The 21,781-nt window shown below is 34.3% G+C and overlaps 1 protein-coding gene across 11 annotated transcripts in view; it reads left to right on the top strand.

The window, feature by feature from the left end:
- The window catches only part of Ih (hyperpolarization activated cyclic nucleotide gated potassium channel Ih), a 109,611-nt gene that overhangs the window by 39,603 nt on the left and 48,227 nt on the right, over positions 1-21,781 (top strand). For 10 of the 11 annotated variants that reach the window (XM_070298277.1, XM_070298279.1, XM_070298282.1 and 7 more), the window contains 2 exons: positions 15,080-15,438; positions 18,965-19,235. In XM_070298277.1, the coding sequence (XP_070154378.1) occupies positions 15,080-15,438; positions 18,965-19,235 (630 nt within the window). Of the gene's footprint in view, positions 1-15,079; positions 15,439-17,254; positions 17,915-18,964; positions 19,236-21,781 lie in introns of those variants that run through there. The other variant, XM_070298288.1, reaches the window with a different exon arrangement.

A 21,781-nucleotide genomic window follows, 5' to 3' on the forward strand; every position in this document is an offset into this window, starting at 1 on the left:
GCATTAAAATGACGATGTAAAATGAGAACCGATAACTTGTTCGGGTCGACAGCACGCGCGATAATTAGATAATTCTCCTTGGAAAATCCTTCGCGCAGCTCCAATTCTCGCGATTGCCTTTGGAAATTCGCATTTTCGTATTTCGCGACGACGGATGATTTTATCTCGTCACCGCGAGACGTTTCCGCAAAGCGACGACCCGCGATCCACGACCTGCTCTATACTGATACATTACGACAGACACTGACAGCGAAAAATAATACAGTTTTCGGATTACAATTATAGTATAAAATTGCTGCAAAATCTTTATTGGAAGAATCCGTTATTATTCATTCAGGAATATCTATATTGAGATAAAGATGCACATAGTTATAAAATCTCCCACGATTTATTTTACTTTAAAGAGCACGTGATCTCTTTTTCTGTTTCTCTATCTATATATATTTTCAATTTATTTTTTTATATAATCTTTATAATTTCTGTATATGTATATACTTGAATCCGATACCTGTACAATGCGTTTCGATATGGAGAAATTAGAAAAGCATTCTATGTTCGTTTTCATCATCATACTTTATTACGAAATTTATATCATCGCGTATATTTATAGAAATATATTCAAGATAATGTACCATCCTCTTACGTAATATTCCCATGAAGACTGAATCGTGTTCAGAATAAATATCATAGGAAATACTGAAAATGTTTAAAGAGCAAATTTGATTATGTAATATCTGCAATAGTGAAAAAAAATCGTATTCTATACAAAAAATGCTTCAAAGATAATTAGTCCAAAGGAAACTTTTTTATTTCTTTCCATCCATTTCCAGCAGGAGAAATAGAGAGAGAGAGAGAGAGAAATCTCTCTCTCTCTCTCTCTCTCTGTTTCTCCTGCTCTTTCCATTTACGTTATGCCCCTGCGCCCTGCACCTTGCCACCTCCTCTCTCTCTCCTACTCTTGTATCTCGGCGCAATTCGAACGTCGGCCGTCCTGTGAAGCTAGGCATATAGAGCAGAGCGAGAGAGAGAACGTGAAGGCCCCGGTGGCGCGACGGAGGAGCTATTCGAGCTGTGCACTTAGTCAGACCAGCACAGTTCGGTTAGTCGGGCTGCAGTCGAAGCACAGCTGGTGCAAGTCAGAGCCGCCAAGTGGTTGACTCGACGATCGGTCGCCTGCCTCTCGTCATTCAGCACGTGCGCGCCACTAAGCCACACACGCGTATCCTGCTGACGTTGCCGGTCCGGCTTCCGGTACTGATCGTCATTTCGGCCGGGACACCCCGCGGGAACGAGTCGCGGCAGCCGAGCCGGAGGCTGCGGTCAGAGGAAAGCGACGATAAGAAGAGAGAGAAACAGAGAGAGCGTATCTGTTTAGTCGTTTCGCAGGAGCCGGCCAAGTCGGTCGATCGCTCTCGACCCATCGGCTCCGATCAGCTGTTCGCCGCCGCTCGTCGCTCCGGCCAGTCTGACAATCGACCGCCAACACGTGCGCGCGACTCGGATCAACCAGCGATGCGGAACCTGCATATATTAACGCTGACGCGCAAGCATTGGTTTTCATGAGAGCAAGGGACGGTTCTTAAACTCGATACGTCGGTCAGCGCGGTCACCAGAACTGTCCATTTCCATTCGAATTAAATGGAAACGTGCGTGCAAATCTTTAATATCCACATATCAACTATACATCGCACGCGTGCAAAGACACGCGACTAACGTCCAGCTCATCGTCGCGTTATCATACGGCTTGGTCATTCCCCTACTCGAATTATCGCGAGTTTTGCGCACGTCTATTGATGTCGTGAAGAGGAAAGAGGGGGGAACCGGTGAAGGGCGAGGATTTTTCGGAGCGATGAGGCGCGCTATCATTGTGAAGCTCGTACAAATGTGACCTTTTTCTCGGACCGATCAACAGTTTTCATCGACAGGAATTCTTATCGTTTCGAATACATGATTATTCAGTGAAAAGTTGCACGTTTGTTCGCATCGATTGAGTGCGGAGTTTATAAGAAATCATTCGATCTACATCTCGCACTAGCACTGACCGAGCCGGAAGAAGAAAAAGCGTGAGCTCGATTTTCTGACGACGTGCGTTAGATCGATCTACGATTAGTACAGTAAGTAATGCCATTCCTCTCGCATTCGTTTTCACGCCGCGTCCGTCGAAATCAGCGGTTTGACGATGACCTATGAGCGGATACGATCGAAAATAAATCTAATTTCAACTGAGTGCTTGCTAAAGTGCAAAATCCTAAACGATACGATAAATACTTTCTTTTTTTCTCTTATCGATTGATCCGATTAAAGTAATCACATTTTGTGATTTTTTTTTTTTTCGATTTAAGAAGAAAGGACAAGAAACCTTTATATAAAATGACTACGCGACCTATTCCCCAACATTCAGGATTTTTCAATTTCCGAGGAATTTTCTATCGGACCTCTAAAGTTTGTACGCGGCTTTTCTGAGCTTTGATACGGATAGAATCAAATGCAAGAATTTTATGACCGTTCACAATATCTTGCTTTTAAATAGATTTCTTAAAAGTTTAAATAGAAATTTTTTTTTTTGAACATACATATATCAAAATACATTACTCAAAATATGTTTAGTTAATCAGAACGATTGTTGATGTCAAAAAAATTGTAGCAAAATTATAAGTATAATTTATAGAATTTATATTACATTCATAATGATTGAGCAGGTCACAATTCTACTGTTGATATGTACATTGCGGTGATGTGAGATCTCCATTGGAAAAATGTCAGAAATGACGAAGATATTTCCAGAGTTGTATCCAGATTCAAAATTATAGAAAAATATTTTCGGATTTCGACATCTGTTCATCGTGAAACTTTTACGGAAAAACTGAGATATTCAGAGCACTTTGAAACGACAGTGGCGTTCGATAATCTGCCGTAGATATTTTAACACTTATCATAGCTGTTTTACGATGACAGAGGATTACTCAGCAGCACCTCTCATCTCTCTTGTACATTATCATACGGTCGTTTTGGCACGCGTGTTTAAATGTGCATACGAATTATCGTTCCGGATATGTCACCGTCTTTCGTTGAACATAACGGTTAATCGGATTTTTGTTTTCGTCTCGCGGGCGCTATGGCAAAATATTTGTTGCCGCCTATGCGGCGTCTATCTGACCTTCTCCTCGTTCTTCCCGGACGAATTTAATACAGCTGATGTTTTGTACGTCCTGTGCGGCTGGAAGTACGATACGTTTCGTCTCACATCCGTTCACGCAATCGTTAGTAAATGGAGCAATGATAAGAGGAGCACCGGTTGATTCGCGTCGCGGATTCATGTCAGGATCAAACAAATCATACGAGAAGGATATGAGGAATGTCGTTTAAAAAATCTCCGTTCATTATTTGGCTTTTACGATAATACAAGATTATATTACCTCTGTATTGGTAAGTTTATAATTAATGGAAAAATCTGTAGGAACAGATGCCTTTGAAAAGACGTTTTAAATTCGTAAGCTTTAATTTTAATATTCTTCAAAAATTCATTGTTCGTTATTCTCTTAAACATCAAATGAATCAAATAGAATTAAAAAAATCTAAATATCTATCTCTTTATTGTTATTTTACATTTTTGGCGCAGTTTCAACGAGCGAAAGAAAGAATGAATGATAAATACTTTTATAGAAATTCCTCTCGAATTCACACGATAAACATTCCCCAGACTTAATCTATATTGCAAATATTGATTCTATCGTGCCGGTGCAACTCGGACTGCGATGCAAGCAGTGGATTAAATCGCTAAGAACGATAAGATAACGCACTTTAAGGAGATTAACGCACTACTGTGTGATTAATATTCGCGTGTAATGTATGGTTTAAAAAATTAGTCAATTACGTTTTTATTGTTTTTCTTATTTGATAGCCGTATTTCTTACGATTGTTGTAGTGTAACTCATTAATTAATATTGTTTACATTCACTTTTTACGTATAAATAATTATCTTTTAATTATATTTAATTATATTTACTAGATATCGCGATCATGCTAATAAAGTACGATGATGATGAAATGCAGGAAAACATAATTCATTTTGAGAATGAAAAATTTTGCTATTATATATGACAACACTAGCGCAAAAAGTAAAATGTTAATATTAAAGTATCATGTAAATTTCTATCGTAACTAAATCTAAGACAGTTCATTATGGCCAGTCATAATCAAGAAACAAGGGAAGAAGGTTCCGCGCTAAAAGCGGCTTACTCAGTTTTCAGACGTTTTCGCTTTTAATTAGCGTTGTGACATTGGGACCGACACGTCTCCGGATATATTCAAGTATATCTTCATCATCATGTGTGCGCGTATGTATGCACGGCGGCACGTGTCCTTTTCGGTGACCAGGGCCGAGAAATAGCGGAAGGCTTCATCGACACAGAATTTCAATAAGAGACACAGGTGTGACGAGAATATCTCGGGATTTAATCGATGAAAGTGGATTGGCGGCTACTTATGCACACTTTATTTCACGATTGAAAGAATCGCGGAAACTTTACAATCCAATTTTAACATTTCGCTGAAAGTGCCTCGTATAAATCTGAAATCGTAATAGTTTCAGCTTTTTTATTACTTTTTATAAATAAATATTTCTCCAGGATATTCTCGCGATTTCTATATCATAAGAACGAAATACTTCTGCAAACTCCGAAGATATATAAATTAAATGAGCATTCATAAGTTTCCTTGATAAAAATAAAATTATTGTTAGCACTTAGTAAAATAAAATAAAATAAATTTAGAGAATTAAGTCTTATAATAATATAGGAATTACAAATACATTGGCAGTGAGATCGATAAAACCAATACTTTCGAGGATTCTCCAGAATTTATAATTCGTACAGATAATTTAATTGAAAAAGAAAACCGTTTCTTTAGAGTCGGCTCTCTCTCTCTCTCTCTCTCTCTCTCTCTCTCTCTCATTTGTCTTATTATCATTAATAATAATTGAATATCCACTAAAAATTTACTATACGCATAATGTTACTAGTAGGCTCATATACGTGGAACAATTAAAAAAAATGTTTGTCATAAAATGCATTATTTTTATTGTCTTTTGTAAATGTTAATCTCTTTTAATGTGCACATATAGTTTTATTGTACATATTTTATCTAAAAAGATACCAAAGCAAAATAATATTCTATATTTATTCATATATTTATTTTCAAATATACACACTCTGTTTCTCTCTCTCTATCTATCTCTCTTCACAGCTAAAAAAATAAAATTTTTATATATCAAATAATATTTACAATGTGGTTTTCAAGTTATTAACTGTAAAACATAACGTAGCTTCGATGTTGATAATTTGAGATCTTTGTATGTCAAAATCTCGAATATATCGACGTCATTATTATATTTATATAATATTGTGCACACAGTATTCCGTGAAATTACTTATTTATGACAACTGATTAACGGTAGACGATATTGACATTATTAAACGTTCATAACATATCAGAGTATGCATAATTTAATGAAACTAGAAACTGTATATAATGCACTACGTACTCGATTCGTCATAGCGCGTGAAGCTAAACAAGTCCCGAGAAAGAAATTTGACCGATACGATAAATTGACATTTAGATGACCTATCATTTAATGATTCAAAGTCACATTCGATAAAAACTTGGAATTATATCATGCATTGGAAAATGCTATGACATAGCTACGTTCTTTCCACATGTGACTCACTAACAATAAGTATAATTTCTATCTCAATTATTCCACGATCATAATTTTTATTCAATGCATTATCGAAGAGGATTTAAAACAAAAATAAATTTATATATTAAATATCGTAGCACGCAAAAGCTATATACGTCAATGTCGACGTATAATTTGATTGATACACGATAATAAAAACGCTAATATAAATTTCGTATATGACGACGATGAGATTAAACAAAAGATGAAACAAAATTAAATTCATATAATAGGACGAATGTATAAAGCACATTTCGCGGAGAATAACGATGCGTGCCATTTGAGGCTCGCGGATGCCATCGCGGAGCATCTGATTCACGGGGACTTAATCGAGATCGCATTTGTGTCGCCGAGTAAAAAGCCACGTAGAGCGAAGGAAATCGTATACGGGCCATATCGCGTTGAAAACCTTTGCGCGGCGCATTGTGATGTATAATATTACGGCATAAAAAAATTCCCCGTCAAATTCTAAGCTCGGGATATACACAAAGAAGAACGTAATCGCTTAAGATGCAACGCAAACTGCGTTTACGAAAAATGTAACAAACGAATTGTCCATCTTAAACGATTATCCGCGATTTTCGGATACTAACGGTGAGAAAATATGTCGGAGTATTCCTTGGTTAATTATTCTCTTCATATATCGTGTACGGTATTTGAATATTTACAGCAGTATAACTTACGCAATTAAGCACGGCATAACGATCCTAATAGAATTATTATGCCCAGTTTCACTTGTGTTATGTGCTAACATTTTGTACGTGTACATTACTATTGATGAATATGCAAGAAAAAATGGTGCTCTGAATATAGAAAATAAATTTACATAACAGAAAAAATATACAAGCATGCGATATAAGACAAAGAAAAAATATTATTATTAAAAATATCCTATATTTATTATTTCTTACTTGTTTTTTTTTACAATTAATTAAAATAAAAAAATAATTTATCATATTTTATATTACTATAAATTTTTACCATAAATCTCGAATATATATCATTTGAAAACGGTCAGAGAAATTCAGTGCACTGATATAAATTTAGAAAAACTGATATAGAGTATTGCAAAAAGTGTGATCTCATCGACGAATCATCTATCAAAAAGGAAACTCGGACAAGGTAGAGAAAACGTTAAAAATCTGTTTCCGTCATCAATCTCTTTGACAATCTGTCTGACGTATCATTAAAACAAATCGCTTTACACAAAAATATTGTAATTTGTTATAATTTGTCACTAAAATATAAAGCCCAAAGACCTAAAATAAGTATCCTATTATTAGATATCTGTAAATATATATAAAATAAAATATCGCTTAAGTATAATTTTTCTCACGATGCAAAGGATTAAGCCTCGATATCAATCACAGGGATTAATAAAAATATATATATTTTCAAAAAATCAATATACATTAGTTAAAGTTATTAGTCAATATACATTTATCAATATATACATATTTAATAACAAATAATTCTCTTATCGTGTGATTATTGGAACGTTTTTTTTTTTAAATCTTGTTAATAATGCAATTATCAAATAAAATTTTTTAAAATCAAACTTAAACTTTAATCCTCTGGTTTCAATTTGAGAACTTTACTTAATAAACAAAGTTTTTAAAATTTTAATATAAAATAATTAATGCTTTTGTCATAATAAACTTCTTTTTAACTCTTGTATATCTCTGCATACATATTCAATTATTTTAATATTTAATTAATCAAATTAAATATCATAAATAAGTATATCACGTGAACATAAATCTTCCTTTATTAATTGTATATTTATAGAACCTATAAACTCACTAATATATCATTGAAAACGTACCAAAAATATTTTTGCAGCGATGCAAATATATAGTCGTGAATGCGTTAAAGCCGAAAAACTGGCGTAAAAATTGAGTTTCATGGAGTGCACAACTTGGTATTGTGCTAATCCAAACGAATTGGCGCGTACAATAAGTGGGTCAGTAAAGCTCGCTTTTTTCGAGCAATCGAGAGAGTAAGCCTCGAGGGATTGCACAGAAAGTAAATCGCGCGTCGACTCGCCACAAGACGAACTCGAAGCTTAAAATTTGGCAGCAAGAGAGACTGCGAATTTATAAAGAAAACTTTATGCCATCGTTACCGCTGTAATACTTTGATCTTGATATGCATGATTCGATCAGCAAACATATCGTGTCCATCATCGATGAGAAACGTGTCAGGCATATGCTCGCTGTGTGAACAGGATGATTTTCAATATTCGTGCGAAATGTCACACGTTATTAATAAAATCAATCTACCAAAATATTCCAATATCGCTACATTATGGCCATAAGATCAGTTTAGGAATATTTCATTATCTACTGAAAATATTGTAAATTACAATGCAATAATATTATGCTATAGCACATTTATAGATTATAAAATCGAGTTTCAATATGTAATGTCATCGTTCTGCCGTATCTAATTATTCAAGATTTGTTTTACATAATTGTCATCTCAAAAATTCGAGATGTTCTACTTTCATCCAAGAAAAATAAATAAAGACGTAGAGATTCATACCTTAATTTAGACAAATCCCGATTATGTTGTGTGATGCTGGCACATGTTCGTAAAGTTTTGTTTGTTATTTTGGTATAATTATTTTAAATTATCCTGAGGTAAGAATCGCACACATATATATCAAATTAGTATGAAGAACGGAACATGTATCTAAGCCGAACTTAATCACTTTGTTGTTGTGAGTAAATTTGTTAGTTGACTTTGTGTGGGGGGGGTGAATAAATGCAGTGATAATATACAAATACACTCTGATGTATACAGGTGCTTGAAAGCATATTAACAATAAAAATTGTGAGAAACTAATATTTTATATATAATTCTGAGTTGATGTTACCTGTTTCGCGCAAAAATAAAATTATAATATATAAAATTTCTTAATTATTTTAATTAAAAATATACGTTACATTTAGTATTTTTTGCATGTTCCGTTAAAATCAAATTACAAAATATTTGTTGTTATTTATTTTTCTCAAACATATGCATCATAATCTCAAAAAATATAACTTTTTTTTCATTTAACAAATAATCTCTCCAAATTCTTTATTTTTTTATATCAATTTAGGTTTTATATCTTTAAAAGATGGATCTTGTATTATTCAGCGAGAAAGATTTCGCTAATATATTTTATCTTTAGAACTGTTTTAAAAGAAAGATTGCATTAAATGCTTTTTCTCCATAATTAATACCACTTGGGGTCATATTGTTACTCATAAGCGGCGGAGCGTTTGATATGCGGAACGTTTAATGCGCTATGACGAGGAGTTTGTACGTCCCAACGGCATAAATTCGCAGTTATAAATTGCCGGAGAGCCACGGCAGGCATATTTACGTACTATGTGAAAGGTTCTGTTCATTTCAACTCGTTAGCTCGAGCTTTCAAGCTCGACCTGCGATGCGGCTTTACGCGAAGAAAATTCGAATCTCGGCGAGCGTGTCACATCGCAGATATACGCAATTAATCTCCAGATTATTCTTAAATTTCGTTAAACTCGTTAGAATAATAAAAACGGCCATGAATTAAATTATCTTAAACAGATTTGATTTTGTTACTATAATATATGCAAAAAGTGCATTAATTTATTCGTTTTGTTTTCTTATTTTCTTATAAAATATAGAAATAGAATAGTGTGTACATACGTAAGCATATATTGTGTACATATAAAGTTATAAAATGTTACAAATTTTCAGAGAAGCAAATGGACGTACATTGTACCATCACCTTCCTTAGTTCCTTAATTGCATTTAAATGGAAGGCAATTAAAAGTTATCACCGACGATGTGCCATTTTTGTGCGGTTGATAGATACGCATCGTGATTTAACAGTCACATCGCACACAATTTGCGAACGATCGCGTAAAAATGATTATCATATTTCTAAACGCTTCAAAATGCAGCGTGAACAATTTTATCCATTAAATTAAAGATAAAACGATAGAATAAAACGACAGAAAAATGTAAAGATATAAATCATAAAGATATACAATACATCATCTGTGTAAAGTGATATCTGCATTTAGACGGCGGTTGATTAGAGACAATTTATATTCCTTTAGTTATTAAGGAATAATAATAACAATGAACAATAGTTTTGTTTTTTTAATTTAGTTTTTTGCTTTTTTGTTGTGTGCGATTCTGAGGTATATATTCGAATTCATGCTGGGAATAGCTATTGTGCCAAAATTGCATTGATTTTCGTGTCGAACAAATACGCGGGCATGGATCGAAATGGTAAAAAATTATATGAGAAGCGCGTATCAAAAAGCACGAGAATTCCGATATCCGATACTTGTTTGCGGTAATCAAAAATTTGAAATAGTAAAAATTTTTTAAATCCAGCGAAACATCGCAAAAATTGTAATAAAAACGGATAAAAATAAATGAACTAAATTTCCAGGATGTAACAAGAAAATAAAATTTGATCATACCACGTATTATTAGTACGATGTGACAAGTTTTGAAATGCAAAAAGGTGCAATTATCGAAAGATTGAAGAGACATTCATCAAGATATTATACAGACGCAATTATATAAAAATTTTGCGAAGTAGGTTTTAAGTGCATACTTTTAGCGTGTATGTACGTTGAAAGGAAAGACTGATGTTTCTTGTCGGATGCATTGCTTGACGCATAGTCTAATTAATTAAATGCTCATATTAATCATAAACGATTATAATCGACAGATATAATTATGAGCGTAATCATAGAAAAAGCGTATATATTAGCGTATTGTATTCATGAATAAGTTAACAGACATACACATATTAAAAATCTTCCATTATAACAAAAATATCATAAAAAGTACAAAGTTTCAAAATTATATTAATGATTAGAATAATTCGCATATAAATTATATGCGAATCAGTTTCTCTCTCAAATATCAAATAACAATCCTTTATTTCAAAATTTCCACTAGTTGATATTAATGTTTTTATCTTTTTTATTCTAATGTATGTGTAATGTATTGTAACAATTGCGATATCACTCTTTAAAAATATAGACACGGTTCACTAGTTTATCATATTTACATAACGATATTCAGAATAGTCAAATAAAAAATGCATAGAAAACAGTGTAGTTCACTAGTTTATCACGTTTACATAATAACGTTCAGAAAAATCAAATTTAGAAATGCAGAGAAAATATCGTAAAAGAAATTTAAAAATACATATGTCTACTTTTTTTAACATATCATGTAGCAATCTCGTTATCGGGCAGCGTTCTAATCAACCTTGATGAAAGATGCTGATCTAAACCGCTTTTCTATATAGCTATAATTTATAAAAATATAATTTACATAACAGGAAAAGTCCTGTTTTTATTGCGCTGCTTAAAGTACATGTATGTAATTCACCATCGCGGCTATTAATATACAACAATCTCCTTTAGCTATATCAATAACCGCGAAATTGTTTATATCGCCTATGTGCTCTCTATCCCTATATGTGTCACCTTCGTTAAATTTGACTATTTCACGATTAGAGGATTTTGCTGCATATTGCAAATTTCATCTGCAACAGCAAGGCAAGATGCAACGTCAATATTGATTTACCTTCCATTCAATTTGCCTTTCGATAGAGAACATGATAAATTGAAGTCGTGCAGTAAAGGCACAATCATTACACAGAGCATATACAATATAAAACAGATTCTCTGATATATTTTGAATATAATTTTTATTCTTTCTCTATCAATCAATTGTAAATAATTTTTCCTTCAAATATATAAAAATTAGAATATTTATAATAACTTATATATATATAGATATATATATATATTATGTCAAATACATATTCTAATTGATCATTCCTATTATATTAGAAATATTTAAATATTTCTAATATATTATAAATATTACAAAAGTTTTATAAGAAAATAAATTCCTTACCCTGCCAATCCTCTCCCCTTCCTGTTATATATGATGAATAAAAGTCGTAATTCACCGATATTACTATTTTAATTTCACAGAGAAAAAATTCTGACGAAATTTAACTAAAAATCAAATATGAGCAATAATATTACATTTTAAGGAGAGATTGACATAATCTGTTATCTGGCAGAGACTGTTATACATCGTTCGATGTAAGATAACATGTGCGGAAGCACGCATTCGACGTTCAACCTTGTCAAAAACAGCCCGTCAGGTCGTTCTCTCGTCTGCCATTTGACAAATTGAAAAAGCTGTAGTAATCGAAAATAAATCTTGGCGCTCTTTTTTCACTGACGATGGTGGATTTTCGAAAGACGCATGCATCTCGACTCGGATACTTTTTGCCGCGGTCGACCGCATCATCCAGCGGGGAAGTTTCTTAAAATAGATTTCAGTGTTCTACCTAGAGGTTGGTTCAGTTATATATATATGTGTATACATACGTATACATACGCATATATACATATATATATATATATCGGGTGATGCATACAATGGCATCGCGACGAGCTAGGGGTTTTTCTAAACAAGATTCAGCTCTATAAAACCCGAACACGTACACGCATCTATTATATGAGTTATAATTCGTTGCAATTGTTGCATTAAAATTCGACTATCTGTTGCGCTTTAAATAAAAAGATTCAATTCAAGATTCTTGAAAAATGTCGAGAATATTCTGTTACTGGACAGACTTAAAATTAAAAAATATAATTTCAAATTTTATAATTTAATTTCCATTATAGTTTTATAAAAAAATAAACAACAAGATAATTTTTTACTTTTTATAAAACTATAGTGGAAATCTTTTTCAATATGCTTAGTAAAAACATTTTTAACGGAGATATTTAAAAAAAAAAAAAAAAAAAAAAAAGCTATTATTCACGGAAGGAGAATCCACACTATAATTTATTCGTGTATAAAAAAAACTCTCTTATTTTATTTACTAACACTTGCATTACAATCTTTACTTGTCTGCCATCTTTTAAAAAAATTGGAACTCGAAAAGACATTTAAAAAAAAAAAAAAAAAAAAAAAAAGAACAATGTTTGTCTAGTTATTACTTTTTGTATATTATAATCGTGGTATATGTATCTCGTCGTCTTTTTGTCTGTCAAAAGGTAGATTATTGTTATCGCTTTTCTTCACGAGTTACCCTTTCGGAGAAACGCGAGAAACATCTTTCACTTTATAAATACGAACTGTACTCAAGGTAGACCGGACGTTAGTTATTTTTACATGCCTTTTCGACGCTATTTTTGATGTCTCGTTGATTTATTTGCCCGTCACGTCACTTGCAATTATCATGGACGCGCTTTGCGATTTAATATGCGGCCGTACTCCGCCGCGTTTTAGATCGACGTGATAAAATTTCCAACAATTTGTTTTTCTTCATCAAATATGCACGGGCGGTGATTGGTGTGGCATGGCGGAGCCATGACAGAAATTGCATTATTTTCGGTTATTGCTTGAGGGAACAAAACGCGAGTGCGTGTTTGATAAAACCTATATGTCACGGGAGCTGTATATCGCTATATAATTGCGGTAGAAATAATTTATCGATATTGCAACCTAAACCATCAACAGATAATAAAATTTCATTTCGTGTCCATCAACGAATGACAAAATTTCCAACGCGTCCTCTTAAATGGCTTCCCAATTTAATGAACTAATTTGTTTTAACCATTATATGATTTTTATTTGATGTATTCTTCCAATACTAATAAACTTATATAAAATAATAATAATTGGTATAATAAGACGCATCTACAAATATTAATGATATAATCTAAAAATTTTCAATTTTGCGTCAGCTTTTAATAATTTTAGAGATATGCGTTGCTATATATAATATATAAATCTCACGATCGAATAATTTCGTAAACTTATGAAATTATCTTAAAATAGAAAACAGATTTATTTCTAACATTTTTCAAATGCACGACAATTTTGTAAGCCAGGGGATCATCGGTCCATGAATGGTCGTTTAATGATGGACTGAATGATTTTGTATGGCCTGCGGGACGTGATCAGAATCGACACGATTGCCTTTACATGGATCGTCCTCATCTATCCTACCGTCAATCGTGGTTCCTAACAATTTCGGTAGATAACACAATTTCATCGCAGGACACGGATTTGATTTATTTCGTGCGCGTAAAGCGTGAGAAAGCGATAACATTGCACTTTCGCTTCATTCGACATCCTGCTCGCGTTTGAGTTGACGGTATCGATGGTCTGGATAGTATGTGAGAGAAACGAACGTTGCCAATTTTTACACGCTAGGAATGAAAATCTATCGTTGATGCAATAATTTTACATTTTCCTATACACAAGAGACAATATTTATTTATTACTGTTCGCTGTTCGATTTTAAACTATCGCGCGAAGTGTTGAGATTCCATGATCTTTTATGGCATGAATATATATGTTCGATGTCACAGTGAGAAAACGCATTACCGACATTACTATATCAGGTTTCATATCAAACGAGCTGTCAATGTCAGTAACGAAATCGGCGTGACATGTTATTGATCATTATAGATATTTTGCCTAACTTAAATATCTTTTTTGGAGATATATAGTATAATTATAAAAAGTATATGCTATTTTATGAGATCTTCGTTAGATTTAGTACGTTTATTTCTTATCCTAAAACGAAAATCTTAAGTTCGTTATGAAATATTATTTTTATTTATAACAATTTATACGCAAAATAGAATATTATAGAATTGTATTCATAGAATATAACGATATTTGGCGAACAGGCTGATATTTCTTAAATCTAGCAAGAGATTAAAAAATTAAAATCTTTTAAAATTATTAAAAAGATAAAATGATTTATATTCGTCTATATATTTTGTGAAACTATGTCTTTGAAGTCTTTTCTTTTAATATATTCTCGCGGAATACTGTTGGAAAATATACCGAAGCACGCGCCGCGGCATCCATTATCACAACGAATCGCCATGCTACATACGAAATGCGAATATTTCCATAATAATATGTATACGCGAATAGCAAGAACCGTTTCGTCGCAAGGTACTGCGCCGCGTCGTTGCTTCAATTCTAAAATCGGGCTTTGATGTATTCGACGGAACGGCAAAGAGTTACCTCGACTATATATTCGTGATCTCTTTCTTTAAAAAATATAAAAAGAGATGATGTTCGATGGAACTTTGGCAGAGAAAAAATGATTTATCACGTTAAAAAAAAAAAAAAAAAAAAAAAAAAAAAAAAAAAAAAAAACATAGGAAGGGAATAATATTATGAAAAGAACTTGAGCTTTATCTAGAATAGAAATGTGTCAGCTGCGAGAACTGATTAAGAAAGTATTCGAACGGCTGTTGAACGACACACCGATATCTGTTGTAGGGAGGGCGAGGGCGGCGGCGGTCGTTCTGTGACCGGCGCCGGTGGCGGCGGTGGAGGAGGCGGCGGTCGACGGGCACCAAGCCTACGGCTGGTGAACGGAAGGGCGACCACCGGGGTGAGTTTGCATACCAGCAGCACCGAGTCCGTGCGCTCTCCCCATCACCAGCTCGGCCAGCAGCAGGCCGGCAACAACAACAACTGCCAAGCCGGTAATAACCCCGCCGCGAATAATCATCCACGGCTCAACAAAGATGACAGCATCAAAATCAGCATCGAGAACACCAACACTTGCACAGACAGCCTCGTCACTGCTCTAGACGACGAGACCTTGCTCATCACTGATTTCTTGGGCGATACAGGTAAGTTATTTATTTTCTTCTTAGGAAAAAAAAAATCATGATTGCAATATCTGTATTTTTTTCTCGCGAGCACAATACGAGCCGAACTCTTACATTTGCGACGATTATATCGAAATTAAATATAATATTTGGATTAATTGTTAAATGTTATATGCACCCAAAGTATCATTTTTATATGACGCGATTGAATGCATTAACACCGTGCTTCACAAGATCCAGAGGAATCCCTATTTAAATATAGTGACGCTATTTGAGCGTATAAATGTCATCATTCCTTATTTACAAACGTCAATATCGAACATGAATATTACGCTCAAATGAACAATAGAAAGAAACGGTTTTGAAGAAATTGTTATAAATTCGAGCAGAGCTTAAGATCCTTACACGAGTGAAGAATTTTCGAAGGAATATAAGGAGTACGAGTAAAAATAAGACGACTTTAATGATTCGCTGCGATACAGCGACACAATTTTAACGGTGGTAATAAGTTATCGCGATGTTGTCGTTACCGTAATATCGACTACACCGATGTAATAATAGCCATATTAAATTACGATTCGCCAAACTCCGGTCGTGAAATTATTTGTCAAGTTTTGACGATTTACGATCGATAATACAATACTTATTAATGTAACGTTATATCGCGTAATGAAACACTGAGTCGCGCGATCGAATCGTAATACTAATAAACGTCGTTATTAAATTCGTTTCTCGCAAACAGACGAAAATGTACGATTGCAGCATTGTGTGCCGTTTGCGGTAAAATTTCATAAATCATTCATCAGTCCCCCGCGACACGCGTGCAAATGCATGTGTAACGATCATTTTCTCCACCGCATACAATATGTAAAAACAAGCAGCGTGATATACTTAGCGACGAACTGTATTCGATGCGGTTAATGGCGATGGAAAAAATATCGCGCAGTTTTATATTCATGAAAATAATTGAAACGCAAAGCAACATTATCGAACACAGGATACAAATAATAACGAGACAAAAATCGATAGCACGATGCGATACCGCAAATACGGCTAAGGTGTGAGAGGGAATATATAAATATTCCAGGTCCTTCTAAATATTCCAGGGCCTTTCTCGTAAATGTTGGATGCGGCGTAATACATTACGTAAGAGATAATTATCATACACGAAGTTGTTTCCGGATAACTGACTATAAAAATATAATAATTTAATTCTCACATAAATTAATAGCATAGTCAATAGTATATGAAACTCCCCTGTCTCTCTCTCATGACATCTTTCTCGTTTGTACAAATGCAAGTTCGACATTATGTCTCTTGCATAGAATTATAATTTATTATAAGCATTCCATCTTTGAATGCATCATGTAATATTCGCTATAGATATAAACGCAGCGGATCTTCTACGGAAATGGAAAATACATGACGATAAACCCGATCTCTTGGAATATAATAAAAGTCTAATGTTTCTAACATTGAACTTCCCTCAATCGCTCTCAAGTTCTCTTCCGAAACTGATAATATGTTTTTTTATATAAATAATTTCGCAGAAAAGTAATATACAATATGATTGCAGCTATATTCATGCCACAACGATATGTAAATCTAAATAATTTCGAGCTTGAATCTTTACGACATTCTAAAAATATATTGAAACAAATCTGCAAATATATTACCTATAAAAATTATACAAATATTGAGAGAGAGCGTTATAATGTTCTGAATAATAATAAATAAAATACATTTTTATACTAGACATGACACGGTGATATAAATTTTAAACGCAAACATTGGAATTTCGTAAAAAATCCAACGGAAACACGAGATCACGTTGATTTGAAACTTGAAGTGTAACACGGATATACCGGCAAATAAAATTTCTCAAATAACAACTGCGCGATGCGTTTTTACATTTATCGTTCTTTTTCTCAGTCATGATTAAAACGCGACAACTCTATTTTCCCTTCATCCGTCTCAAATATCATACAGTATAACGGGCGCAATATAAATCGTGATATTGGATTTTTCACGCCACTGTGATATAATACGTATCGGCAGGGATTATGGTAAAGCACGTCCACGGATTAACGTATACCAACATATGTAAAGGAAGAAACATATGTAAAAAAAAAGAAAAAAGAAACGGGCATATGTACTCGTCCGTCCGGCTAAAACCGGTCAGTGGATGGATACGCGTCTTCTCTCGCGCTTCTTTTGCGTCCTTGATCCGTTAGTTGCTCTATGTAATTCTTGAGCGGTATCTGCCTTTCGACCGGGTCAGCGCGATTCTCCGCGTTTCATCACATTCCTGTGCGAGAACTTATTATGACAGTACACATCGAGGAAGGAGGATGCGCTTCTAAGCCATTGTTGCAACAAGGCACAAATCCGTTGCAAAACGGTTTGAAATCGGAAGATAACGTATCGTGGACAAAATCGTACGAGGGGCTCATTTCCACTTGGACGTTATGGAGCGTTTATAAATCGCGTAGATCCAGTGAGTGTCGAGAAAACGTAATGTTTACGCATCGTCGTCGAATTTGCCGGTAGCTATTTTAAAAAAAGAGAACGAAAGTATTGTATGTGTAGCATTCCTTGAATTTTTACTCAAACCTTTTAAAACGAACGTTTTAATAAGTGCGTATGAGAAACATGAATATAATTAAAATTAAAGAATAATAAAAACGGATAAATATATCAAAATACACATAATATTGTGAATTAATAATACAATGGATTTTATAAATATATTCACGTGCAAAAATATAATAGATATGTACATAATATAATTATTTATGTAGAAATATTTCATACATTATTCACGTGAGATTGATTTGTAATTGCAAAGTTAAATTGATAATAGTATTGAAATTAATTAAAATATTAACATAGTAAAGGCAAAATTGAGAAAATTATTCGCATATTAATGATGTATCTATAAAATAAATTGGCTCCCGAAATTATTTCCATTTTTTAAGACTAAGAAGTATAGATATGTGACATTAAAATAAGAATGTGAAAAAATTGATAAAATATGACGAGATGATTGTTAGATTTTCAAATACGACGTGGATATTTTAATCGTAAATTACCAAGTATCTTTTGAAATTATCAGGCTATAAACAATTTAACGTTTTTTTTTTTTTTTTTTTTTTTGGAAAACAAATAAATTAATGCGTATCGATATGTGTATGGAGGAAGGTGCGTGTGACTCGTCGACCCCACTTTTATAAACTCTAGAAAGTTCCCATGAAATTTACTCAAAGCATCAAGTTCACAAACAATAAAGATACTTCGGACAACGACATTAAGCAATAGCGCGTCGGCATTATCGTATCGCGAGTTTGCGATTATGGTTGTGAACAATCCGCGATTTGTGCCTCGTGCCAATATCTATCGTACGATTCGGCCCGGGTTTATCGGCCGATACGAGATTTTACGGGCGCTTCGGATGGCGATAAAATTAGTTGTCAAGAGAGTGATGAACGATTATATTGTATTCATTTTTCGCCGGCGTTGATTTCACATAATTATCATTGCGTTACAGGCAACGAGATGAATTACAAAGGCAGCGGGAAAGTTCACTTCGGGGTGGATGATGTGTCTCTTTATGGCACCCCGAAGGAGGAGCTGGGCCCGGGTCTTCCGGGCCAGGAAGTCAAGCAGAGTTTCCTGAAGAATCAACTTCAGGCTCTGTTCCAGCCGACGGACAACAAGTTGGCCATGAAGCTCTTCGGCAGCAAGAAGGCGCTTATGAAGGAACGAATCAGGCAAAAAGCCGCAGGTCACTGGGTCATCCATCCTTGCTCCAGTTTTCGGTAAGTCCTTTACATATCAGCTGATCTCATTCAACAGGCCGCATCAATATTTCGCGCTATCGCATTCGTTCCGGTTGGAAAACACGTCCTACTAAGAAATACCGGTTTCAGGTAGCCTCGTATCTAGTAAGTCTGCCTGAATAAACTCGAGCGCGAGATCCGTGTCCCGTGTGCTTTATAAAAGAGAAAATATCTGCGTAATATTTGTGCCTTACAAAACTTAAAATTCGCTTCTGCTGAGAAATAATCAAATATAAATAACTTGTGTATCTTAAAATTATAATTTAACAAAGTATAGAAAACTTATAATAACGTTTACTTTAAAATATTTATTTTTTTTTTTTGCACAAAAGTGAAAAACATGAAATATTTTTTTCAAATAGTCCATATCAATAACCGGCAACCAGAAAATATTTTTTGCCACAAGACCGAATTATCTTACAGACTGTCAAAATATCTTTAACATGCATTTATTACATTAGCAGATATCTTAAAAAGAAAGAAATTAAAACGAAAAAATTGTCTTTTACACGGTTTATTTTCGGATCGTTATAGCGAATAATTTTCCAATTATGTCATTCATTTCTGATTTATCATGATAACAATTTTAATTTTTAGAGTTACCGCTGTTAAACGTATAAAGATATATGTTATTATAAATAAATTTGTCATACAAATCCGTATATTATATACGCGAAATATCGTGGCAATGAAAATGATAAATGACAAAGTGACTTGAATGGACGAGCATACATCACCGAATCGTGTCGACTTACCCGAAACTTTTCGGCTCGACTGCGACCCGGGCTTCAAGCAAAGTGAACTAACGTCTTTGTGCCGCAATAAAATATCTGCCGTATCCGTATCGTGCATCGTTCGGATCGTCGAGTGTCGCAGGACAGATTTCGAGGATCGCAAAAGGGCGCGTTTGATCTATAGCGGTCTACCAACAGCTAACACACATCGCTCGCGGCTTCGATCGATCTGGGTCGCGCGGAATATTCAACGGCTCTGCACAAGAGAATCACGGATCTAGTCATATACATGCAGATGTGCATACAGCCGCGAGATAACCGTGCTCGTCCTGAGACGAAATAGTGCGGGTCTTTACGGCTTCAGGAAAAGGCCTCTTTTAGGCCTTTCGCTTCCCGCTAGTGTTACCTTATCGATGGCAAACCGCAATTCATCCGAATGTGTACTACCGACTCCTCGCGGAGGATCTTGGCGCGCTCGCCAAGTCTTTTACGTGTCCGTTTAATGACAAATGTATCGATTAGAGTGACAATAAGCCTTCTTCGAGAGTACCTGTCTACTAAACGATAATAAATGGAGGTGCTCCGATTAACGGTAATTCTTGCGAAGTTGGTTATTAATCTACGTTGAGCGAGATAAAAAATTTTACAATAAAGTATATTTCGCGGCTTTTTATTATGTTAGTAAAAGTTTATCTGAATAACACAGATGGTTAAGTAACGGAAATATCAAATTTCGAAATTTTTCACATTTTCTGCACAGTGCTAGATATAATCTTCCAATTCTCTATTCTTTCAAACAATAACAATTAAAACTCGATAAATTAGAATTTTTTTCTGTGTACGTTTCATTATTTTAAGATACATCGATCGCGTGATATATAAGATTCATTTTTTATGGGCCCGTATTTTATGGAAAAATCGTCATAATTTTATTCCCTGCCCACAGACACCCGGCACGAGCGATTTTTAATTCTCAAGAAAAGAAAAACAAATTTTCCTGATAGCGGAAAGAATTAACGTAACGGAATCAGCGCGGTTGAGAGCGAGCGAGCGATGCTGCAAATGACTGTATCAAATGGCCGATATTAAACGTGCACAGTGCACTGAGCTCGCCGTTCTATAACGCGCGAAATATTATACGAGACCGCGACGGCGTTTGCCGTCCAATTGGTTGAAATTGCCCGGCGCTTCCGTTCGGAATCTTGGCTAATTACCAGCAGCGCGAGGGGGACATCGGATCCTCGCAGCGTCATCCATGATTCCGCAAGACCGAGGGAATCTCATGGGCATTGAAACTTTAATTCGCGCCCCCGCGTTAATGCTAACGATATTTTCCACGGAGGTTCCGCGACAAAACGCGTCGCACGACGTATAACGCTAATATCCTAGCTGTTAAATTATGCAAATAATCATCAACGATCTACTACGCTCTATTTTCCGATCGTTATTGTATAGATCAAATATCTGCATAATAGAATTCATGGAAGCTTTCCATCTGTCCGGCAGGTACGCTTTATTCAAATGTGACACGGAGTGAGAGAGTGCAACGGAATTAATAGTTCCGTTGTTTAAATGTGTCTATTTTCCCTCATTAACAAGTATCAATAATAATTTTAAAAAATTTGATAAAAATGTATTTCTGATATTGTAATATATTTACAAGAACACAAAAAAATCCCAACTAATATATTTTTAAAAATTCAAAATATATATATATATATATATGTATTATTTTGAGACATCAAAACTTTGTCGTGTATATAACAAAATTTTAGTTTCTTCTTAAACGAT

The sequence above is a fragment of the Polyergus mexicanus genome, unplaced genomic scaffold, assembly GCF_030449975.1.
Source record: "Polyergus mexicanus isolate NDT 795.1 unplaced genomic scaffold, iyPolMexi1.0 SCAF_7, whole genome shotgun sequence".
NCBI lineage: Eukaryota > Metazoa > Arthropoda > Insecta > Hymenoptera > Formicidae > Polyergus > Polyergus mexicanus.